Source organism: Anguilla rostrata, chromosome 12, assembly GCF_018555375.3.
Source record: "Anguilla rostrata isolate EN2019 chromosome 12, ASM1855537v3, whole genome shotgun sequence".
Classification (NCBI taxonomy): domain Eukaryota; kingdom Metazoa; phylum Chordata; class Actinopteri; order Anguilliformes; family Anguillidae; genus Anguilla; species Anguilla rostrata.
Window position 1 is genome coordinate 18,190,390 of NC_057944.1, and position 22,888 is coordinate 18,213,277.

The 22,888-nt window shown below is 39.5% G+C and overlaps 2 protein-coding genes across 2 annotated transcripts; one reads left to right on the forward strand and one right to left on the reverse strand.

Annotated features, from left to right (window-relative positions):
* Positions 1-3,132: 3,132 nt before the first annotated feature.
* Positions 3,133-7,996, reverse strand: LOC135236784 (extracellular calcium-sensing receptor-like). Its single transcript, XM_064303314.1, has 6 exons — positions 7,770-7,996; positions 7,287-7,584; positions 6,358-7,197; positions 5,907-6,125; positions 5,202-5,325; positions 3,133-4,417 (listed from the first exon to the last, which is right to left on the reverse strand). Exons 1-6 carry the CDS (start codon positions 7,994-7,996, stop codon positions 3,516-3,518), a joined length of 2,610 nt encoding a protein of 869 aa, XP_064159384.1. The 3' UTR covers positions 3,133-3,515.
* A 4,723-nt stretch (positions 7,997-12,719) lies between these two features.
* On the forward strand, positions 12,720-18,489 carry LOC135236588 (extracellular calcium-sensing receptor-like). Its single transcript, XM_064303047.1, has 6 exons — positions 12,720-12,943; positions 13,032-13,320; positions 13,735-14,562; positions 15,038-15,262; positions 15,772-15,895; positions 16,702-18,489. The coding sequence occupies exons 1-6, from the start codon at positions 12,720-12,722 to the stop codon at positions 17,604-17,606; spliced, it is 2,595 nt and encodes an 864-aa protein (XP_064159117.1). The 3' UTR covers positions 17,607-18,489.
* Positions 18,490-22,888: the final 4,399 nt, after the last annotated feature.

Below are 22,888 nucleotides of genomic sequence, written 5' to 3' on the forward strand. Positions count from 1 at the left end.
GTCTGCGGTTGTGATGCCTGTTGGATGGACTTCCAAAATTTCTGAAATGACGCTGGAGGTGGCTTATGGTGGAAAAATGAACACCCATTACTCTGGCAACAGCTCTACAGGACATTGCAGTCAGCATGCTAATTGCATGATCTGGAGCGACATAGCTCAGGAGGTAAGACCGATTGTCTGGCAGTCAGAGGGTTGCCGGTTCAAACCCTGCCCTGGGCGTGTCGACGTGTCCTTGAGCAAGACACCTCATCCCTAACTGCTCTGGCGAATGAGAGGCATCAATTGTAAAGCACTTTTGATAAAAGAGCTATATAAATGCAGTCCATTTACCATTTACCATTTGATCTCTTAACTCTTGAGGCATCTGTGACATGGTGCTGAACAACAAAAAACGCATTTAAAAAAAAACATTTTAGAGTGGCCTTCAATTGACCCTATCATAAGGAACACCTGTGTAGTGATCGCGGCTTTTAATCAGCATCTTGATATACCACACCTGTGTAGGAGATGGATTATCTTGACAAAGGAGAAATGCTAGCCAACAGTGATTTTGTCTGCAAAATTTGAGAGAAATAAGAAATTTGTGCAAATAGAACAAATCTTGGAGGTATTATTTAAACACATTAAAAATGGTTGCAAAAATAAAAGCGTTGCGTTTATATTTTGTTCAGTAACCGTGAATGAAAGAGGCCATCAGTATGTTATTTCCCAACAGAGACATTGCATTTTAAGGCAGAGCAGGGTTGCCAGAGTGGGGGAGTTTCCCCTAGCGTACATATGTGGGTAGGGGTTTTAAAAATTAATTGGGGAAGTTTTACAGTAAAAACATGATGGATAGGGTATTGTAAATGAAGTACTACCGCACATGAACATGCACTGGTGCGTCAGTGCAGATGGGGAGTCAATTCAATCTCATCTTCCCAAGGTTTGTCAAACTGTGGTTCACTAATGTGCCTTCAGTACTATAATGACACTAGCACCATCTATAGTTATGTTTTAAAATGAATGTTTGTGCAGGGCCTACAGTAAGCGAGCTAGTCTACTGTCTAGATTATAAAAGCTGTGTTACAAGTCTTTATGGATGGCCATGTTGACCATACATTACAGCTTTCTTTGCCACCCCCTCTCCAAATCAAATGGTAAAGTGCAAATATAAGATGATGTGGTTTTACTTTGGTTCAAGGTTTGAAGGCTTCATTCCTTGATCAGAGACATACATTATAGCAGTTTTCCCAAACAAGTGGTTGTTTTAGTACTACACAACACAGTCCTGAAGTGTATAAGTTCTGTGATTGGTCGGAGTATTGTGGGCACAGTGAAATCTGATTGGCTATACTAGACTCTATACTATACTAGACACTATAAAAAAAATTTAAACCTATTTGTGGATTTCTTTGCAAATCTTGCAGTGAAATAAACGCACAAATAAATGAAAGCGACAGCCCATGCATAAATGTGAACCAACTGCATTTATTTGTCAATCGACTACATTTATTTGTAGATCAGCTGCATTTATTTTTGCATTTATTTGTTAATCGACTACATTTATTTGTGGATCAGCTGCATTTATTTCTGCATGAGCTACATTTATTTGTGGATCAGTGGCATTTATTCATTTATTTTTGAGACAATAATACCCCATATGAGTATGGCAATGATTTGTTTCATTACGTTAAACTACTGCAAAGCCGTGGGTAAGTGGGCCAACACAAAGATTCAGCCTTTTACTTGTTTATTCCTTGGGAAGATACGCTTTTACTCCTATTTGCAGTACAGCATTGGTTATCTATCACTTTTAAAAACTGTTTTGACAGCTAGCTATCTTCCATCCGGCTCAAAATATCTGTCCAACTTCCATCTCTGTCCCTGCACCTTTTTTCCTTTGTTTTTCTTCCTCTTCACACTTTGCACCACCCCCTCTCTCTACACTTACGGACGCCTTCCCAGTCCAAAAAGTTTATCAATGGGTACTGCAGTTCAATCTCACATCGCACACTACATAAGCGGATCACACAGCTTACAGAGTTGTGGAGTTTGACACTGAGCAGCAAACCGCTAGGACCTCTGCATTTCATAAGTGTTTGGATGTTCACAAACTGAAAGCTTTCGAGATCCGATTTTTGGAGAGTCAAATTTGAAATCATTAATTTTTGAGAGTTCAAATGTTGAATAGAGCTTGCAAATTTTAAATTCAGCTTTGAACTGAACTGAAACTGAATATCTAGGTGATCCATAGTTCATCCATCCATCCGGTATCGATACTCACTTTTTCTTGATCGGGGTCACAGGTCCAATTAGCCTACTGGCATTTCCTTGGACTGCGGGAGGAAACCGGAGTACCTGGAGGAAACCCACGTGGACATAGGGAGAAGATGCAAGAAGAAAGGCCCAGGCCATGATTTGAACCCAGGACCTTCTTGCTGTGAGGTGACTGTGCTACCCACTGCACCACCGTGCTGCCCTTCATACAAGTAGACAAGATTTGCACCATACAAAAGTTGTAAGTTTAGTGGGTCAGGGTACTATCCTCTAATTCCATAATTGGTTCCTAATGGAATAAATGCTTCATGGCAACTTGGTCGTTATTTCGTTTTTTTTTCGTTTTATATATGAAAACAAAAAATTGAATGAACAACTGTTTTTCATTTTTGGCCTTGAAACAAAAAATATTAAAAAATGACATTTTCAATATTACTTTTTTTTTTATTTTTTTAATGGTCCTTTTTTTCCCATTATGCTTTAACCTGTCGCCACTAGTTGGATAGCTAGAGGTAACATTACTAACAGGTCCAAGAGAAAGCATGTCAACTCAGCGTTGCTTTTCATCCCCTTGATGAACTTCAGCTGACACCACCAAGGAAAAGCAATTCCAGGGTTAACTCTAGTTCTTGAATGTGTCCTGTGAGCTTCTCTTTTTGCTTTAATGTATCTGGGCTTCCTCTCCTGGAGCTGCCAGTGTAGCAGAAATCAAATCCCAAACCACAGCGCACCACCCAACCCCAGCCCCCCCTCAGGATAGCGCAGGACTCTTTAATGTGAGATCCTTTGAAAATCATAAAGTACCCAATACCTTTCACATATCACATACCCCTTCTTTTACCAAGAGACAGAGACAGCATTGCATTGCTTGCAGACAATTTATTTAATTATGCCCTTCAAGATCCAACCAGTCACATAATTTTATTCACGAGTACCAGCAATACTCACAAATAAATCGAGTGGTTTCAAATATTTGTTTCAATTCCAGGATTGGTCTTTTATGAAATAATATGGTCCAATACTCATTCACTCATTATACATTTGAAGTGTCCATAAAGAATAATTAACCACTTGTTAATTCACTTCAGGAATGACAATTATGCTTGCAATGAAAACCAGGATTTGCTGAGTTTCATAACTCCTCTAGTGCTTTATACAACATTTTCAGCCATGAAATACCTACGATACTAATAAATATACTTTAAAAATGATTACCAAACACATTTTCTATTTAGTATATTTCTTAAAACATTATTTTACTTTTTCATCATCATCATCTGTCTTCTGGTGTTTTTCTCAGGCTTCAACAGGACAATATAGCACTTTGGAGCAAATATACAGATCAAGAGACCAAAAGCAGAGGCAAGGATGGCAAAAATGTGGACAGCTACAGTGTACTTTCCTGATGTGCTGGCATATACAGGGATGAAGGTGATCCAAACAGCAAAAAATATGAGCATGCTGAAAGTGATGAACTTGGCTTCATTGAAATTGTCAGGCAGCTTTCTGGCCAGAAACGCCATAACAAAACATAAGCATGCTAAGAGCCCAATGTAACCAAGAACACACCAGAATCCCACCTCTGACCCCACAGCACACTCCAAAATGATCTTGGCAGTCTGGTATTTGGTATTGTGGGCAGCATAGGGTGGTTTGGTGGTTAGCCAGACCAGGCAGATAACAACCTGCACAGAAGTGCACAGGAGAACACTGGCCCTTTGCTGCGTTGGCCCAAACAACCTCATGGCATTGCTGCCAGGCAGTGTGGCCCTGAAAGCCATCAAGACCACCACAGTCTTGGCAAGAATGCAGGAGATGCAGAGGGCAAAGCTGATTCCAAAGGCAGTATATCGGATCATACAGAACCAGTCTGTGGGCTCCCCAATAAAGGTCAGCCCAATCAAAAAGCAAATACCCAAGAAAAACAGCAACAGAAAGCTCAGTTCCATGTTGTTGCCACGGACTACTGGAGTTGTTCTGTGGGCAACAAGCACCCCAGAGACCACTGTAGTGGCACAGGCTCCAACAGCGGAGACAACACAGAGAACAAATCCCATTGATTCATGATAGGACAGAAACTCTATGACTTTGGGAATGCACTCATTTCTGCCTTGGTTTGGCCAAGTCTCCACAGGGCATCTCCTGCACTCTATAGAGTCTGTCGACAGGAGAAAAAAAAAATGATAAAAGCAAATCGTACAGTTTTCCAATATTTACTAATATTTTTTGTCCTATAAGATGCACCTTACTGATGGATTTTTACAGGATTATAATGTTGTTTTGTATTTAAAATGTATTTCATTGTAAGTGCTATTAATATGTAGGTATTGGTACATTATTGAGTAATTGTAATTGTACTTTTTCATTATCATCTGTTTTCTAGTGTTTTCCTCAGGTTTCAACAGGACAATATAGCACTTTGAAGCAAATATACAGATCAAGATACCAAAAGCAGAGGTGTGGATGTCAAAGGTCTGGACAGCTACAATGTACTTTCCTGATGTGCTGGCATATGCTGGGATAAAGGTGATCCAAACAGAAAAAAAACGTGAGCTTTGCTTTGTTGAAATTGTCAGGCAATTTTCTGTACAGAAATGCCATGGCAAAGCATAAGCATCTTAATGTATGTAACCAAACACATGCCAGAATTCCACCTCTAACCCCAGTGCATGCCCAAAAGTGATCTTGGCAGTCTGGTTTTCAGTATTGTGGTCAGGCTTGTGCTTAACCATTGTATTATATACAGACATTGACACTTTGTAGAGTTTTGTCAGATAAGGTGCATCACCTTATGGCAAAAGAATCCAGGGGTAATGTATCCTTGGATTTAAAAAAAAATTAAATCTGCTTTCATTTTAGTCCTTTCTGAACACATTTATCAGAAGCAAACATTGATATTATTTTAGAAGATGCAATTGCACAGTTGACAGTTATGTAATTACCTATTTCATTGCTGATCTCTCCTTCAGCACAGGGTATACAGTCATAGCAACAAACAGGCTGCCCCTTGCGAGTGGCCTTCCTGGAACCTGGTTGGCAGCTTTCACTGCAAATTGATAGGGTTGCCTGAGGGGAAGTGCCATCCACACATATACGGTTATAGCATGCAGGCAACAGAAAAAGCATAGGGCAGCCAGTGCACCAACCACTGTGTTAAAGGCCCCCATGAAAGCTTACACACAGACCAACAAAATGCAGATATACACTGGTTAAACACACCAGAAATGTGACTAATATACAAAAAATATACAGTCCTGAGATTGTATATACACTGTAAATACACAATGTAAAATAGTTAATACACAGAAAGTACTTTGAGCACTGAGCTGCAGTTCGCCAAGGGGATGAAAAACAACTATTCGGCGTGATTTCTGTTGGATCTGTAAGTAGTGAAAATAATAATAAATTCACTGTTTTTTTAAAAGAAAAATGTAACTAACATTACACATCTGAAATTAAGGAGTGTGTGTGTCTGCATGCATGTGCGCATGCTAAATAGCCATTCTTATGTCTGCAAAATGCACAGCCTGCTGTATGCAAACGTTGACCAAATTAATATGTCTAAATACAGTGATCCAAGGAATTAGGGGCCAGATGAGGAACAGATAGAAGACAGAGCACCTCATCAGCAGGGGAAAGGGACAAACCTTCTGTCCTTGAAACTGAATAGCCGATTCATTTATGAGCAGGTCCTCATCTCTGCCCAGAGAGGCATCATAGAACCCCACCTTCACCAACTGTAGTGAGCCATCACGGCCCTGGTGCCAGTTGACAAGATCATATGATGCAATAGGATCCCCGTTTTCATTGAAGCTGACCTCCTCTCCCAATATGGTGAACCGGGTCTGTTTCATGTAGTGAAAAAGCTGCACACAGCAAGGAGAACACACTGAGCAAAGGGGAGAGAGGTTACTGGCACGTCTTGTGAGAATTACTGACAATCATCATAATGACAACAAATTATTTTTTGTGCAAATAACAAAAAGCAATATTTGTTTATTATGTCTGAAACTGGTAGTTTTGTTCCAAGTTCTATTTTTTCAGTCTTTATATGGGAAAGGAGTACTCCCATGCAGTACAAGAAACACATAGACGCACCTGCCACGGGAGGAAGTGCTCAGGGTCAGCGCATTCCCCATTGGCAAAGGGGCCGTTTCCTTTCACACAGGTTTTCATGTTGTGCAGTGCATGTGCAATAAGGTAAACAGCCTTGTACACATTGTAGGACACTCTGAGCTGGGAAACATCAGTATATACTGAGTGCACCTCTTCCAGGTTCTCCAGCCCAGTGCACGGTTTTCTGCTGAGGGTGGTATTTTTATTGCTGTGTACATGTGTGTTTAGGGACCCATTTAGTTTACAGTCAAATGTTTCCTCCCAGAACTCTGCGAGGAGTGCAGACCCAAGGGCATCAGAGGATTTCAGTCTGGTCAGAAAAGACTTCAGGCCCAGGATTTCAGCCCTGCGTATCCCAAACCCTAACGTTCCGATCAACAGATCATGGAAATCATTCCACAGAGAATTGCCTGTTGACCAAGCTTCACTGGCAATCCACTGCACCCTTGAGACATTTTGATTTTTCCACTCGCTTAAAATTGTGTGCAACTCTGGCTCCCCAGAAAAACTCAGGATCACTTTGGCTGAAGATCTTTTGATAGTGTGTATCAGCTTTATGACAGATTGCTTTGGCATGGATTGGGGATATAAGTGAACATAAGCTGCACACACACCAATCCTGGCAGATTCCTCTAGGAAAAGTTGTACAGCAAAACGAGCATAGTCAGAATCTGCCCCTATCACCCCCACCCACGTCCAGTTGAAGTGCCTGATAAGCTTAGCAATAGCCTTTATCTGGAAAGAGTCGCTTGGCATTGTCCTCATGAATGTAGGGAACTCTTTTCGATTGCTAAGACAATTGCAAGAGGCAAAGTAGCTAACCTGAAAGAAAAATAATTTAAATTCAACAGTTTAACAAAAATGGCCCTTAGAGTAAATGATAGCATGTAAACAGTGTGAAGAAAACTCACCATGGGAATTTGAAAAGACCCTAAAGTTCTGAGAAGGGACATTGTCACTCCTGAAGCTGCATCTCCAATTAAAACAGGTGACACAGGTCTACGCAGCCCTGCACAGCTGTAGTTTGTGTGATGTTCAGGCTGCCCATTCACAAGAATGAGTGAACTTCGCAATGACGCTGGAATGTCATCACAACTATCTCGAATATGGTATCCCAGTTTTAGAAAAGGAAGTAGGTCCTGGCGTTGGTTTATTTCCCAGACAGCAAAAGACATTGTTTGCATCCACTGTAGGGCTCTTGCACTAAAACTGAGGCAAATTCATGAACTAAGAACATTAAAGTAGTAGAGTAGTACCAGCATTTAAAGTGAAATTATCTGATATGCTTTTAAGGGTAACACACAGTTCCACACAAGATAGATAATTAAATGATTAGAATAATATATATACACATACATATACACGCACACACACACCGGAAATGTATTACTTACAACTTGTAACTCGGTGGCTGAGGTCTCTTCTTATAGGATTGTGAAGCCGATATTTGATTAGCATGCAGTGGGAATAGACCTCCCAAAACAACATCTCCTTCTTCATAGAAACCATCAGAGTCTTCTTCCCCCTGAAATATACACCTGGTTTGAGCTGTGACTCTGCTGCTCGCAGCTGCCAGAAGGAACAGCAACATGCAGAGGACCTCAGTAGTGCTGAACGCCATCACAACTTGAGGCTTGGAGAGCACTGAGATGTCTATTATATAGACACCCACAGGAATGAGGAGGCAGAGTCAGGTTGTGACGACTTCATTTTCCCCTTGGGCCATTTAATTCTGGCTGGTGTCTGGATGTCTGGGCTGCTCTGCTTGCCCTGTTGCCACTGTAACCCTGATCTGGATCAAGCGGTTATAAAATGGATGGATGATAGATGATCACATGATTATGTTTTGCTAGTTGTGCTGGTACAGTGTGCAATCCAGGGCCTGTGATAAAGTCCAACTTTTGCTCTGTCCAACCAGTATTATTCAATAAATCCACCAACCAGCTAATCTATTCATTTAGTTTTAATGCTCTATATCTAAACCCAAAATGTAAAGTGATTTTTATATTAAAGGTTCAATCTTAAATAAAATCTCACCCAAATAATTATATTGAAACATGTAGACAGATAAAAGATCACTGCTACTCTTGGATGGTTCTTCCAGATGGATCTCACTTTCGTGCATAGCATAGCCAATATCAGATACATAAAAAACAAAATATTAAACAAAAAATAATAATATAAAATGTACAATCAGGCAAATATAAAACGGTTCCTTGTGATAATTCATTTATTTGGAATGAAAGTTGAATTCCTCCGCATGATAGCATGACAAGTCTTTTTAAAATAATTTTTATACTCTATGAGATCCATTGACTTGCATAAAATACCCAAAGACATTTACAAATCACATACCCCTTTGTCGAGTTATGGTAGCTTTGAATTGGTTCGCCGCTAACTACATCAGAGTGCGCAATGGAATCTAGGACAAGGTATACCATTTAAACCAGTTTAGGAATTATCCACGGTGGAGTTCAGACAGTTTCACATCTTAAAAGTAAAGTAATGGTAGTACAGCATCATTCCCAATCTGCTTGTCTGATAGGTTGGAAGAGCATGCATTGACCCTCCTGACCAGAACATTAGCATTAGCAAAACTATGAATCCGATTTTATAAGTTTGCAAATTGGCACGCTGCAAAATTTGATGCAATTGTTCAGCAGTTGTAAGCGGTTGATTCAAGAGGTTGTCATTTCTCAGTTGTCTTTGCTGTAGTTGATTTGAGAGGTTGTAATTACTGAGTTGTCTTTGTACAAGTTTGAAACTGCTATTGTGTGTATTCTCACATTAATTTACAGATTTGTGAATCCATTCTACAGATTTGTGAAACACATTTACAGATGTATGAATCCATTCTACAGATTCATGACTTTTGCTACAAAAATAGCTCCATACCATCCCCTCCTCCAAATTCACACTCTGAGGGTAGCTGATAGCAGGACCTAAAAAGCCCCTCTGAGTCTCTCATAAAGAACAAAATGGGCATTTTTATGGCAAAACATCCCCAACCCAGAAAAATAATAACATTTCTATATTCATTAAGTTGTGACAAAAAAAAACAAAAAACTCTTAACCTCTTAGCGCAAAGCACCTAGTGGTCGCCACGCCAGCATGCCGAGATTGCTGAACTCAGACGTTCAGTGCTACTGCAAGTAAAGTAAGCAAAGCAAAGCAAAGTTTTCTAAAAATAGAAAATCTTTGTTTTAGTTTCATTAGTAGACGATACACGACAACTATGCTGAATACGGAGTTTTGCAGCGCCACCCTTGTCGCTCTGGTCGTTCATTTAACAAGCACCCCCTCCCTGCAGTCTCATCTGCAACTACACCCCCCACCTATGACATAATGGACAATATTGTCTATCTGGGCATTCATAAAAATATTCTTTCACCACTCAAAAATCGTAGTCATAGCAACAAAATAAACCCGACAATAGTTCTAAAATATGCCAAAACAGCAGTGAAAACGCTGCCCACTGAATAGCGAAATAAACAAAACAAAGTTTTCAAAATGTTTCTAAATATTGAATAGATATACAACCTTACCGTTGGTTTTACAAGTAGAGATGTCCCTTTTGAGACTGAGTGGTCATATATTGTCTTGGACAATCCGTTTGTGAAATATATGCGCATTCGTGACACCTGGGTTCCTTCCAAAATAGCTTTGCGTCATACCACACGTGTTGTTTACGGCCTTGTCGCCCTTTTTAGTACAGTCTGGCTTGATTGACAATTCATTTATTCAGTAGGTGAGAGTACAAGCTTTCTAATAATGTCTAATTTTGCTTTTGGAATAGCGCTTTATATCTCAGCGTAACCAAAAGTTTTCTCATCTTCGCATTCAGTGTTGCAGATTTAGCTATCTTCCTAGCGACTAAAAACCTTATCTAGCAACTAGCGACAAATTTGGCGATTTCTCGCAACTTTGGCAAACTCCGTTCTATTTGTCGAGCAAAAGTTTGTGAATGACGGCATGTCTGACGTCACCGCGTTAGCGGGGGGGGGCGGGATATGGGGGGGGTGGGTGGGATTTTGCTACCGTGCTACTGTAGCACCCGCCGCACTGGGTGACACCAATCCTAGTGACCCCACTGCACCTCATCACGCAATCTAGCGACTTTTAGCGACATTTCAGAGAGCCTATAGCGACTTCTGGTGAGATTTTTTTGCCAACACTGATCGCATTTACGTAATTTCTTGGAAAATACTATTATTATTGAGGACTTCTGAGCATAGCTAAGCCATATGTTTGCTGATAGGCCTAGCTGACACCGTTTTCTGGAGTAAGACAGAAGCAAATAGAACTGTAACATTGTTTTACTGTCTCTGTCTCTATCTACTGAACACAGATAAGATTTCATCATTGCTATGTAAGTTTTACTGCTCAAAATATTTTGGTTATATACGTTATGTTTGAAATTGAATGTCTTTAAATAGGTTAGTGGTATTTTATAATGAGGTTATTTCACACTGTAATGCAAGCGTTTGTTGGTGGTTTAGTAGTTTTTGTGATGCATGCAACAGTGATGATGTGAGAGTTAGAACATTTCCAAAACGTGGTGGACAGTTGAAAATAGTTTTCACGTCGTCCCATCTCCATACAGGAAAACATACGAGAGTACAGAGTATAGAAATACATACAAGAGTTAATTATTACACATTTAGGTACTGTACCGCATTGTGTGATAATATTTTTGCATTATTCTTTAATCTGATATCAATGTTTCATCTTAAACCTTCATAAGGGGCTCATTTATATGCTTTATAATGGACAAAAAGCATTTTATTCATTTTTGGATATGTTTCTGGAACCCTATATATTTTAAACCTCTGTACTGATGGAAAGCTTGTAATTCCCACTTGAAAATGATGCAACAGTGAGTTTCTTGAGTTAAAACAGTTGATTTGTAGTGAAATACGTGAATATGTTGTGATTTACAGCAATGCATAATTTAGACATTTTGGATAGATTTGGAGATGCTGGGTACACTGCTTAGTTTTTGCTTCATATATCTATAGTAGTTCTACATATCCACCCTTAGATTGTCCTGTGGTCAAGAAGTTTTTGATCCAGGACATGTATAGTTTAACCTGCTGTATATATGCAATCTCTCGCAAACTAAAAAAGAGCAAATTCATTTATGATTTTTTGCCTAGACAATTGCAGTTGTGGCACTTTATTTTTTTCCAAAATTATGAATGTAAACTAATCTAAGTAGTTAGTATTTTAAATGGTACAAATGTCTTGCTTCATTTAAGCCATTTTTCAAGTCTCTGTGGTGTTCACATCTGGAGTTATAAAGCTTTAAATAGGGTACTCCCTAAATGGGCATGGATTGGCCAGATTTGGCATGTGCGCTAAGGGGTTAAATGTAAAAAGAATGGCATTACTAAGACATTAAATGAATTCCCAGCAGCTAACGGTAGTCTGATTTAACTTTCAATTGACTTTGCATGGAAAACATGCATAATGTGCAGTAAGTGAACAGATCATTGCAAAAACTATAAGTTGACTTGCTTTTACTTTCGATGCAGTTTAACCTTAGTAAACATGAAGGGATTTGCCATGCATAAGATGTTCTATGAATTACGCATGTGAAAATGTCTGTATTCCTTCGGCTATGGGATTTCCTGAAACGCTTCAACGTAAAGAGGATCAACTTTTTTAAACAGGCAGTAAATCATTTCCCAGCAGCTAAATGTTATTTCTTGGTGTGTAAATACACTTTTTGTTTGTTTTTTTAGTAGTTAGAATTTAGTGGTTATTTTTGCTTCATTTCTTTTTGTTTATTACTGTAAGTACTGTGCCACCTCATTTTTTCTGCCTTCACCTGTGCCTGGATATGAACGGCACAATCAGCACCAAACCATTGTATTTTAGTGTTTTTTCCCACCTCCCTTGGCCATGAGTCCCTTAAACACTTACACATGTGTAGATTCAAATATGAAAGTTTAGCCATAAAAATATACTACTGTATATGCCACATAATTTATATGTGTAAGCTTGAAAGAATATTATTGGTGATGCTGGCTGTGTTACGCAATGGATAGCCAATCACTGTATGAAGACAATAATTCAGAGACTTTTAATATAAATAAATAAATGTAGACTTAAGACTGAACAAAACTATTAACTGGTTAAAAAGACAAGAGTGTATTATGACCATGCTCAGGGAATTTCACATAAGCACTTTTCTGTTGGGAGTTCAGAGGTGTGTGGTCACATGGTCTCCCAATGACGCTGAAATCCAACGAGACACAGAACATAATGAGGTGTGTGATGTTGGTGAATAAAACACCCTTGCTTGTACGACAGTCCAGTGCATGGGATCGGCCTGCCTGAAGATGAGTCCTCTGTTGGTGGTGATGTGGTTCCTATGTTACCCCATCTCTGCTGTCACTCCTGCCAGCTCGACCACTGCTGCAGTCTGTTTTTTGCAGGGCAACTTTGAGCCAGATTTCCAGGCTGATGGGCACTTCATCATTGCAGGGCTTTTCCCTATGCATTACAGGGTTGAGCCACCAGACCAGAACTTCACTTACAAACCAGCTGCTTCACAATGTTGGGGGTGAGGTCATGGTGTTTCTGATGTGCATGGAAAACTGTTATTTTTTCCGACAGAGCCAAGTCACATTCTGCTGTTGGTCTCCGCACAGATTTGACCCCAGATCTTTCCGCTGGGCCCAGACCATGAGGCTGGCTGTTGAGGAGATTAACCAGAGTCAGAACCTGTTGCCAAACTTCACTCTGGGATACAAGATATTTGACTCCTGTGCTACACATGTAGCAGGACAAAGAGCAGCTCTGGCAGTTCTGAATGGGCCTGGATTAGCCCAAAGTGCCGTGTGTTCTGGCACTGCTCCTGTTTTGGCTGTTGTTGGAGATTCTGGGACTTCTCAATCCATTGTTGTCTCCAGAACTTTGCAGCCCTTCAGAATTCCAATGGTGCGTATATTCTATGAGATCTTATAATTTTCATTCTGATATAGATTAGGTGGATTGTTCATTTATATGCGTTGTCTCTATAAAGATTGACTAATCATATCAGCTCCTCCTGGTTCTGTTGGAAATAGTTTTTTTGTGTTCTCTTTCTGATATGTAGCCTTTTTAAATTTTAGAACCACACACACAGGATAAGTGTATAGTTTTGAACATAGCTCAGGCAGACTTCAAAATATGTGGTTCTGGAGGAAGAAGATTCCCTAAAGAAAACAGTATCTTCCAGAAAAATGTTCTGATTTTCATTTAGCATTTTTACTAAAGGAATAAATTATCTGAAAATAAATAAATTGTAAAAAAAAAATAATAATAATAACTTTGTTATTATAACTCTCTTATATTATTATAAATCTCTTTCAGATAAGTTATTTTTCAACATGTTCCTGTCTTAGCAACAGGAAAGAATTCCCAACATTTTTTAGAGTAATTCCTAATGACGACTACCAGGTAAAAGCCATTGCAAGCCTCCTACTCCGATTTGGTTGGACTTGGATTGGTGTTGTCACTGAAGATGATGATTATGGGAGATTTGCTGTACAGGGCCTGTTGAAGGAAGTCAAAAACACTGGTGTGTGTTTGGCCTACCAGAAAATGATTCCCAAAGTGTACAGTCGTGAAGGAATCCTTGAAATCCTGCATGTGATGAAGCACTCCACTGCAAGAGTCGTTATCAGTTTTGCCGCTGAAGGGGAGCTCTACCCCTTATTTAAAGAGTACATGGATCAAAACATCACTGGCATCCAGTGGATTGCCAGTGAAGCCTGGGTAACAGCATCAGTATTCACAGGCAGTGAGTTCTACCCATTTCTAGGTGGCACCATTGGTTTCGCTGTCAGGCGGGGGCAGATTCCTGGTCTTAGAGACTACCTGATGAATGTAAACCCATTGAGCTACCCCAGTAACCCCCTGGTGCACGAGCTGTGGGGTGCCTTGTACGGTTGCTCTCTCTACCCCTCCAGCAGCAGGACCCAGGCCTCCTCCCAGCTGCCCCCCTGTTCAGGGCTGGAGCCCCTGCAGGAGCAGCACTCTGCCTACCTGAACACCTCCCGCCCTCGTATTTCCTACAATGTGTACAAAGCCGTGTACGCCATCGCTCACTCCCTGCACAACCTCATCAGCTGTAAGCCTGGGAAAGGGCCCTTCCACAATTCCTCATGTGCTGATGCCACAAACATTCAACCATGGCAGGTAAGACTTCACATTTAATTATCTATTGTAAATTTTGTTTACTTTTTCAAAAATTTTGATTGGGGTTCTTGAGAAAATAAGTAATATTACTGAAGGTGTCAATGAATATATTCTGACTGGGTGTCTGTGTATTTTATATATGACCGACGTGGTACTGGGTAAAGTTATGAAGTCACTGTAACTGTTTTTGCCGTTTTATTTATTTATTTATTTTAACAATTTACACACTATGGAACATCCAGACTATTGCAAATGAACATTTTCTCTTCATGAATGGCAATAAAGTAAGCTGCAGCACTTATTGTTATATGTTATTTACAATGGTAATCAAATTAGACATAACATGGTATATACTGAGAAATACTGTATATTCAATACAAAATGTAATTCATTTCAAATTTGTTTCACTTTCACTCATTTTTGTGAGGAATTTCTTGCTTCACTAAATGTGTACTATTACGGTTTTCTGTAAAAGGTTCAGCAGTATCTTCAAGATGTTGTCTTCACTATTTCTGGAGAAGATGTTGATTTTGATGCAAATGGAGATTCAATTCCTTCATATGATCTGATCAATTGGCAAAGAGGAGCAGCTGGAAATATTGAGTTTGTCAACGTGGGTCTGTATGATGGTGCAAAGGATATTGGGAATGAGCTGTTTATCCAGGAGGAGGTGATCATGTGGACTGGCCATAAAACTGAGGCAAGCCATAAACAGTGCACAATTTATCAATATAACTGAACAAATGTATTATATAATATAAACAATACTTAAAATGTATAATGCATGCAGTTCAGATTTTTTTAGAAGCTATACTGTATTTCAGAAGTTTCAAGCATCTGTTTTGTAAGACTCCTTTCATGAAAATGTTTTTTACTTTGTTGCAGGTGGGTGCAGATTATCTAGTGTTCATCAGGAAATACTATATTAAAATAATGAAAACAAATTAAATTGGGTTCAGCGTGAGGTTTTTTAAAAAATGTGTATTTTCCAGAAAATACCAGGACAATACAAATATTTGCAAATAACCATAACGAAAGCTTGAGGTAAATGCATGTGGGTGAGGTACCATATCTATGACTTTAAGCCCAACATAGCAGACATATTAATTTTACAACAATAAGCAGTAATTTCCAATAATATCAGATCAGCTTCTAGTGAACAAGTAAATGATTATGCAGATACACCTGGCTGTGTTCTTTCCCATGCAGGTGTTGGTGTCTGTGTGCAGTGAGAGCTGTGCTCCAGGAAGCAGGAAGGCTGTCCGTCGTGGGGAGCCTCTGTGCTGCTTTGATTGTGTACCGTGTGACGACGGCAAGATTAGCAATGAGAGGGGTGAGGGCTCCACTCTTTTTACTAAGTGCTATATTCACTGAAAGATTGCACATCTTTGGTGACAGTTAATTGAGCGCAGATATCAAAAATGAATAATAACATGAGATTTCTAAAGCACATGCAATGAATGTCACAACTATCAACCATCATCTGCTAATAGTGACATAGTTTGCTTTTGCTTCATGTGCAACTGTTTACATGCATATTAATATTTTTGGGTGTTTATTTGCTGTTTCTTGCCCTTTCTGGTGGACTTAATCTATTCATTATCCACATCAACTTGAAAATGCTGACTTTAACTGAAAACCATCATGCTTTATGTTGTGGTTGTTATTTAATGTTAGCTGATTATGTCACGTAAAGATGAAGTTGTCATCCATCTCTGCAGGTAAAAACTGAGGCAACAGTGCTTAGAAAATCATTGTTTGATGGAGCAAAGCCATTACAATGTGTGAGGGCGATGCACTGTTGTATAGGGAGTTGTATTTTAATGGAAACTAGCAGGGGATAATTTTCTTTCTGTCTTGTGATTGCATCGCCTTTTTCTTGTCTTGTACATTATTTTATTACTTCTAAAGTATTTATTTTGTCTGTGATTAACTCTTTACTTGATTCCTTTCCCCATGTAGATGGATATCTTGGTGCTACCTCCTGTATAAACACGTCCAGTTTTCTTGAAATTTTAGTTTTTCTTGTGATTTATTATTCATTCATGTATCTTTATTTTAGGGATTATGATAGTGTAATGTGTGACACTTAACTTAAGTGACGTAACAACCACTGGGTTTTTTACTCTTCCACTTTAGATTCAATAGATTGCGCATCTTGTCCTGAAGATTACTGGTCCAATGCAGCCAGAACTGAATGCATACCCAAAGTGATTGAGTACCTCTCCCATGATGCAATGGGACTGACCCTGACTGTGATAGCTGTAGTTGGAGCCTGCCTCACCATCACTGTTCTGGTAGTATTCCTCTACCACAGGAACACACCGATTGTCAAAGTCAACAACTCAGAGCTGAGCTTCTTCATCCTGCTCTCTCTGACTCTGTGTTTCCTGTGTGCGCTGGTGTTCATTGGAGAGCCTACATCATGGTCCTGCATGCTGCGCCATACTGCCTTCAGCATCACTTTCTCACTCTGCATCTCCTGTATCCTGGGGAAGACTCTGGTGGTGCTGGCTGCCTTTACAGCCACCAGGCCTGGAAACAACATCATGAAATGGCTGGGACCTAAACAGCAGAGATTCATAATTTCTGCCTGCACCTTTATACAAGTGATAATCTGTGCAGTGTGGCTAATCACTGCTCCTCCTTTCCCAAATAAAAACAATCAGTACCATCGGTCCAGAATAATCCTGGAGTGCAGTGTGGGTTCTGAACAGGCCTTCTGGTGTGTTCTGGGATACATTGGTCTCCTGGCTGCTCTGTGTTTTATTCTGGCCTTTCTGGCCAGGAAACTGCCAGGCAATTTTAATGAAGCCAAATACATCACCTTCAGCATGCTGATCTTCTGTGCAGTGTGGCTCGCCTTTGTACCAGCTTATGTCAGCTCACCTGGAAAGTTCACTGTAGCTGTGGAGATATTTGCAATTCTAGCATCTAGTTTTGGCCTACTGCTTTGCTTATTTGCTCCAAAATGCTACATCATTTTACTGAAGCCACAGAAAAATACCAAACAACATCTGATGGGGAAAGTTGTTACCAAATAGAACAATCATGTTTTATGTAATAAATAAACCTGTATTCCATATTTGGATTTAGTGACACACATTGAGATATTGCTGTGAAACTGTTTCCTACTGAACACTATAATTTTGAACACAGCAACAAGGTTCCTTGATGATTCCTGTCAGCATTTACAGTGCTGTTGAAGGAGTTCAAAAGCTGTACTTAAGGGTCGGGGATAGGGGGTGCGGCGGGGGTCGTAGAACCTCAGTTAACACCAATATTGCAACCATGCAACAGCAGCCAAATTGCACCGGAACTGTCACAGAACTTTTGATTTATTTATTTTGTAAGGAAAAGGAGAGGTAACTGATATTATAGTGTACACTTCAAAAGACAAACTAAATCAATATAAACCAAAGATTGTGCCTGTGTATGTGTGTCTGGGTGCGTGAAAAATGTATGTATAACGGAATAAATATTTGTTAACTACAGACTATAATTTACACTGTCAAAGCAAAAAAAAAGAACCATAATTACAGCTTTCATCCTGAGGGACTTCAAATTCTAAGGCCATTTTCAGAAGCAAAATGGCACCAGAAAAACCAACGCATGCTATCTCATTCAAAATAACCCCAGAAGAGATTTTGTGTTGGTAAAATGCAATGTTATTCAAATTGTGGCCAACCCCTGTCTTTAAATAATTCCTATTATTCAATTCCAATTCGCCAAAGTGTCAAATTTTTGACATCATAATAAAGCAAATAACTTATTTTCTTTTATGTTGTTATTTGATTATACTGTAGCATTTATGATATTGTGTATGAAAAGTGAACTGTCAAAATATGTTTTCAGAAAAATTGCCAAAATAGGTTTAACCTCAGAAGGGATTGGGTTTGAAAATTTTCTCTGGCTATACACATATATCTGGAGCATCAGGTGCTTGCATTGTCATTAAGGTTATCTTTGCGTGTCTCTCAAATAGTCTAATAAATAATCATTTGGAGAAATGTCATAACCGTTTGGACCATATTCCTGTTTGTATTATTGTACATTTCAGGATGTATAGCCAGCTCAACTAAAAATCATCCTTGTAATATATCTGCATTGAGTGCAGAGTTGTGTCTAATATACTATTTTAACCAATCCATTTTGGTTTGGTTTCAAAGAGCATTATGCAATGAGGTAGCTCATGGCCAAACCACCACATCAAAGTATCTACTAAGGAAACTCCTGACTTTTTTTTAGCAGTGGTTGAACCGTTAATAAAATTAAAATATTGAAATCAGAGGAATGTTTCAAAAAGCATTATTATTATTATTATTATTATTATTATTATTAATAATAATAATAATAATAATAATATATTTTTTTTATTTGTAGCATTTGGTCCGCCGGAGAGGCGGATTGGTCCTGGCTGTGCCGGCTGGTGGAGAGAGCACACGCACCTGGGCTGCGTTGGCTAATCAGCCCAGGTGCTTAAAGGTGTGGCGCTCTTCACAGTTCGGGGCCGAGACCGGGAGCTAACACCGAGAGCGCTGTTATGATTTTAGTTTCCTTTATTTCTGTAGATTTGTTTGAGCACAAAAGAAAAAGAAATAAATCCTCAGCTGGGATACTGGAGGAGCTGGACCTGGCCAGGAAGGTGGGTCAGTTATGGGCACACACGGAAAAGTGGTCGCGTCGTTTTACTTTCTTTTTTCATTGATATTTTAGCTTGTTGTTTTAGTTTATTGTTTTTGCCTGGAACCCGTGAGGGGGATGGGTGAAGAGGGTCATTTATTTGATTTCATGTTTGTGTGGGTGCGCTCTCTCTCTCTCCATGCGGCAACCAACAGTGTTCCCTGGCACTGCCGCATCTCCCTCCCAGGGGTGTCACGATGGCGTGCGTATGCTCTCTCCACCAGCCGGCGCAACCGAGACCAATCCGCCTCTCCAGCGGACTGAATGCTACATTATAATTATTATTATTATTATTCCATACATCCATTATATATATCTGCTTATTGCTGGTCAGGGTCATGTGTGGGGGGGGGGGGGGACATGGCACATGCACCATTCACTCACGCACTCATACCTATGGGCAATTTAGAGTCTCCAATTAGCCTTGAATATCATTGGACTGTGGAAGAAATCTGGAGTATCCAGAGGAAACCTACACGGATATGGGAGAAAGAACATGCAATTATTATTATTATTATTACTGCACACTGTGCATGTCTCCCTATCCCATTGCAGCATGCAGTGTATCCCCACAATTACTTTGTTGAAAATTGTGTTCATATTTTTGCAGACATTTCAGAAATATGAAAATTGCACTCTCTGCAGTTCTTTCTGTTGACTGGCCCCCCACATTGCAACTTGCAGCTATATTATTATTATTATTATTATCATTATTAGTATCATTATTAAAAAATATTATTATTGTTATTATTATTATTATTATTATTATTAATAATAATAATAATAATTAAAGCCGCAAGCGGCGTTGGGAGGGGTCCAAGCATTGGCACCGTCGCGCCCCCTATGGAGCGATTTTAAAATGGCTTTGTCCTCATGATCATATGCCTTCACCCAACATATCTACTGAATATCATGATGATCGTATAAAATATTGATGACTTATGGCCAATTTTGTGCTAAGAGACGCTGTCGGATGACTTAGTTGCGTTGCCATGGATGTGTCCTGGCCGCTTCCCGTAAAGGCCTTTACTATGTCGTAACACTTAGATGGCATGTCGTAACACTTAGATGTATGTATGCACAGCCGCAGTGTTTCTGTGCCACAACTAAAAAAGCCATCACACTAGTGTTGTCACGATACCAAAATTTTGACTTTGATACTGATACCAGGTTTAGTATCACGATACTCAATACTGAAATGATACACAGCTATTTTTGAAGATAGCCCAGGCGTCACAAATGCGCGTAGCCTATATTTCACAAACGGATTGTCCAAGACAATATATGACCACTCATTCGCAAAAGGGACATCTCTACGCGTAAAACCAGTGGTAAGACTGTATATTTATTCAATGTTTAGTCCCAGATATTGAATGTAGAATGACATGGCATAATTTAAAAAAAATTTTGTCTTGTTTATTTCGTTTTTCAGTGAGCAGCGTTTTCACTGCTGTATTAGCATATTTTAGGGCTAACGTCGGGTTTATCTTGTTGCTACGGAGTATTACATTACATTACAGGCATTTGGCAGATGCTTTTATCCAGAGCGACGTACAACAAAGTGTATAACCATAACCAGGAATAAGTGTGTCGAAAACCCCAGAGAGAAATACCGTTCCAAGTGCAGGGAACAACCGCATAGTTCAACTTGGACCCAGTAGGTTAAACTGGTTAACGCTAACACAAACAATAACAGCAACAACGCAGCCTATGCAAAAATGCAAGCAATAGTTAAGACGAGTGCAAGTCACCAACGAAACAGCTACCTAGTTACAACACTAAGCTTATAGTCAATTTAGAGATTAAATTGAGAATACGATTACTCTCAGCATAATGACGGATTCAAAGACTAAACGAACTCACCCGATATTGTCTTCAAATGGACCGTATTATTTATTTAGACATTGGCAGACTACAGCATACATTGCGTCTTTTGTTTATATTCAATATTAGTAATTGCAGCGAGAAACTGCAGCTGTAGGTCGTTATGTTATGGTAGCAACGGAACGAAGCGGACTATATATGTATTAGGCTACCGTCATTGTTTCATTATACCAGCGTGTTTTCACGCGTTTGCACAGAAACTCAGAACCTATCAATAAAATGGTTTAGCTATTTCTCAGCATAATGACAGATTCAAAGACTAAACAAACTCACCCGATACTGTCTTCAAATGGATCCATGCCAAAGAAAAGTAATTATTCATCCTCTCAAAAAGCTTTTACTAACAAACTTTTGGTAGCCTAGCATGCACTCTGGGTGGCACTGTCTTCCATTGCTTCCTCGACGTTCAGACCCTCCCCTAACTGATAATAACTAGACCCTACGGTGTCGGATTACTTGCGTCGCCATGGATGTGGCTTGCCATAAAGAAGTTTACTAGATGTCGTAACACTTAGATTTGGAGCTCCAGCTCTTCCGCACCCCAACTAATAAAAAAGTCCAAATGGTGGGCAAACAATATGGCGGACATAGGTGCTCCCAAAAGCAAAGTTGTAGAGCACATTCAGATGCATCGGTCAATGAAGTTTTGTGTTGATCTAACTTATGGTGTAGGGGTTATGGCCTTTTAAAGTATGAGCCTTTGTTATAGCGCCACCATCTGGCTGACATAGGTGATTTGTAGTGACTGAGTAGTGGGGGGCCATAGGAACCCACCTACCAAATTTGGTTGGTCTGCAACTTATGGTTGCTGAGCCTCAGACATTTTAGCGGAGAAAACTTCCACGCCCCAACTAAAAAGTCTAAATGGCGGGCAAACAATATGGCGGACATAGGTGGTGCCAATGGTAAAGTTGTAGAGCATGTTCAGATGCATAGGTCGATGAAGTTTTGTGTTGATCTAACTTATGGTGTGGGAGTTATGGCCTTTTACGCATGACCCTTTGTTATAGCGCCACCATCGGGCCGACGTAGGTGATTTGTAGTGACTGAGTAGTGGGGGGCCATAGGAACCTACCTGCCAAATTTGGTTGCTCTAGGACTTATGGTTGCTGAGCCTCAGACACTTTTAGCGGAGAAAAATAATAAGAATAATCCTAACAAAAACAATATGGTTCCACCAGCTTCGCTGCTTGGACCCCTAATAATCCTAACAGATACAATAGGGTTCCACCAGCTTCGCTGCTTGGACCCCTAATAATAATAATAATAATAATAGTAAAGCTCTGGAAAAATTAAGAGACCACTTCAACTTTAGAGATTCACAGCTTATGGTTATGTGTCTGTGTAAAACGAAACTTAGTTTTCTTTCATGAAATTTTAACTGCATTTGATTTTAATTCCAAACAAACATATTTTCATTATGTTTCATTGTATTGTTGTTAAACGTTGAATGATATAAAGTAAACAAGTCTGTACCATTAATAAATAATAAAAAATAATGTCTTTACTTAGGAAGGGTTCAGCAATCAATATTGTGGAGTACCTATGATTCTAAAAATATGGTATACTTTTTAATTCTTTTCCAGAGCTGTATTACTGAAATTATGGGAAATTTGTGTGCAAGCTGTTTCATTTTAGCTCTGCACCTCAGCCTTGTTTTAATGGGATGAGCAGAAAGATGATGTCATCTAATCTCCTGATGATCCTGAGGAGGTACGAAACATGTGATGGGAGAATAAAAAGCTGATCCTCATTCAGC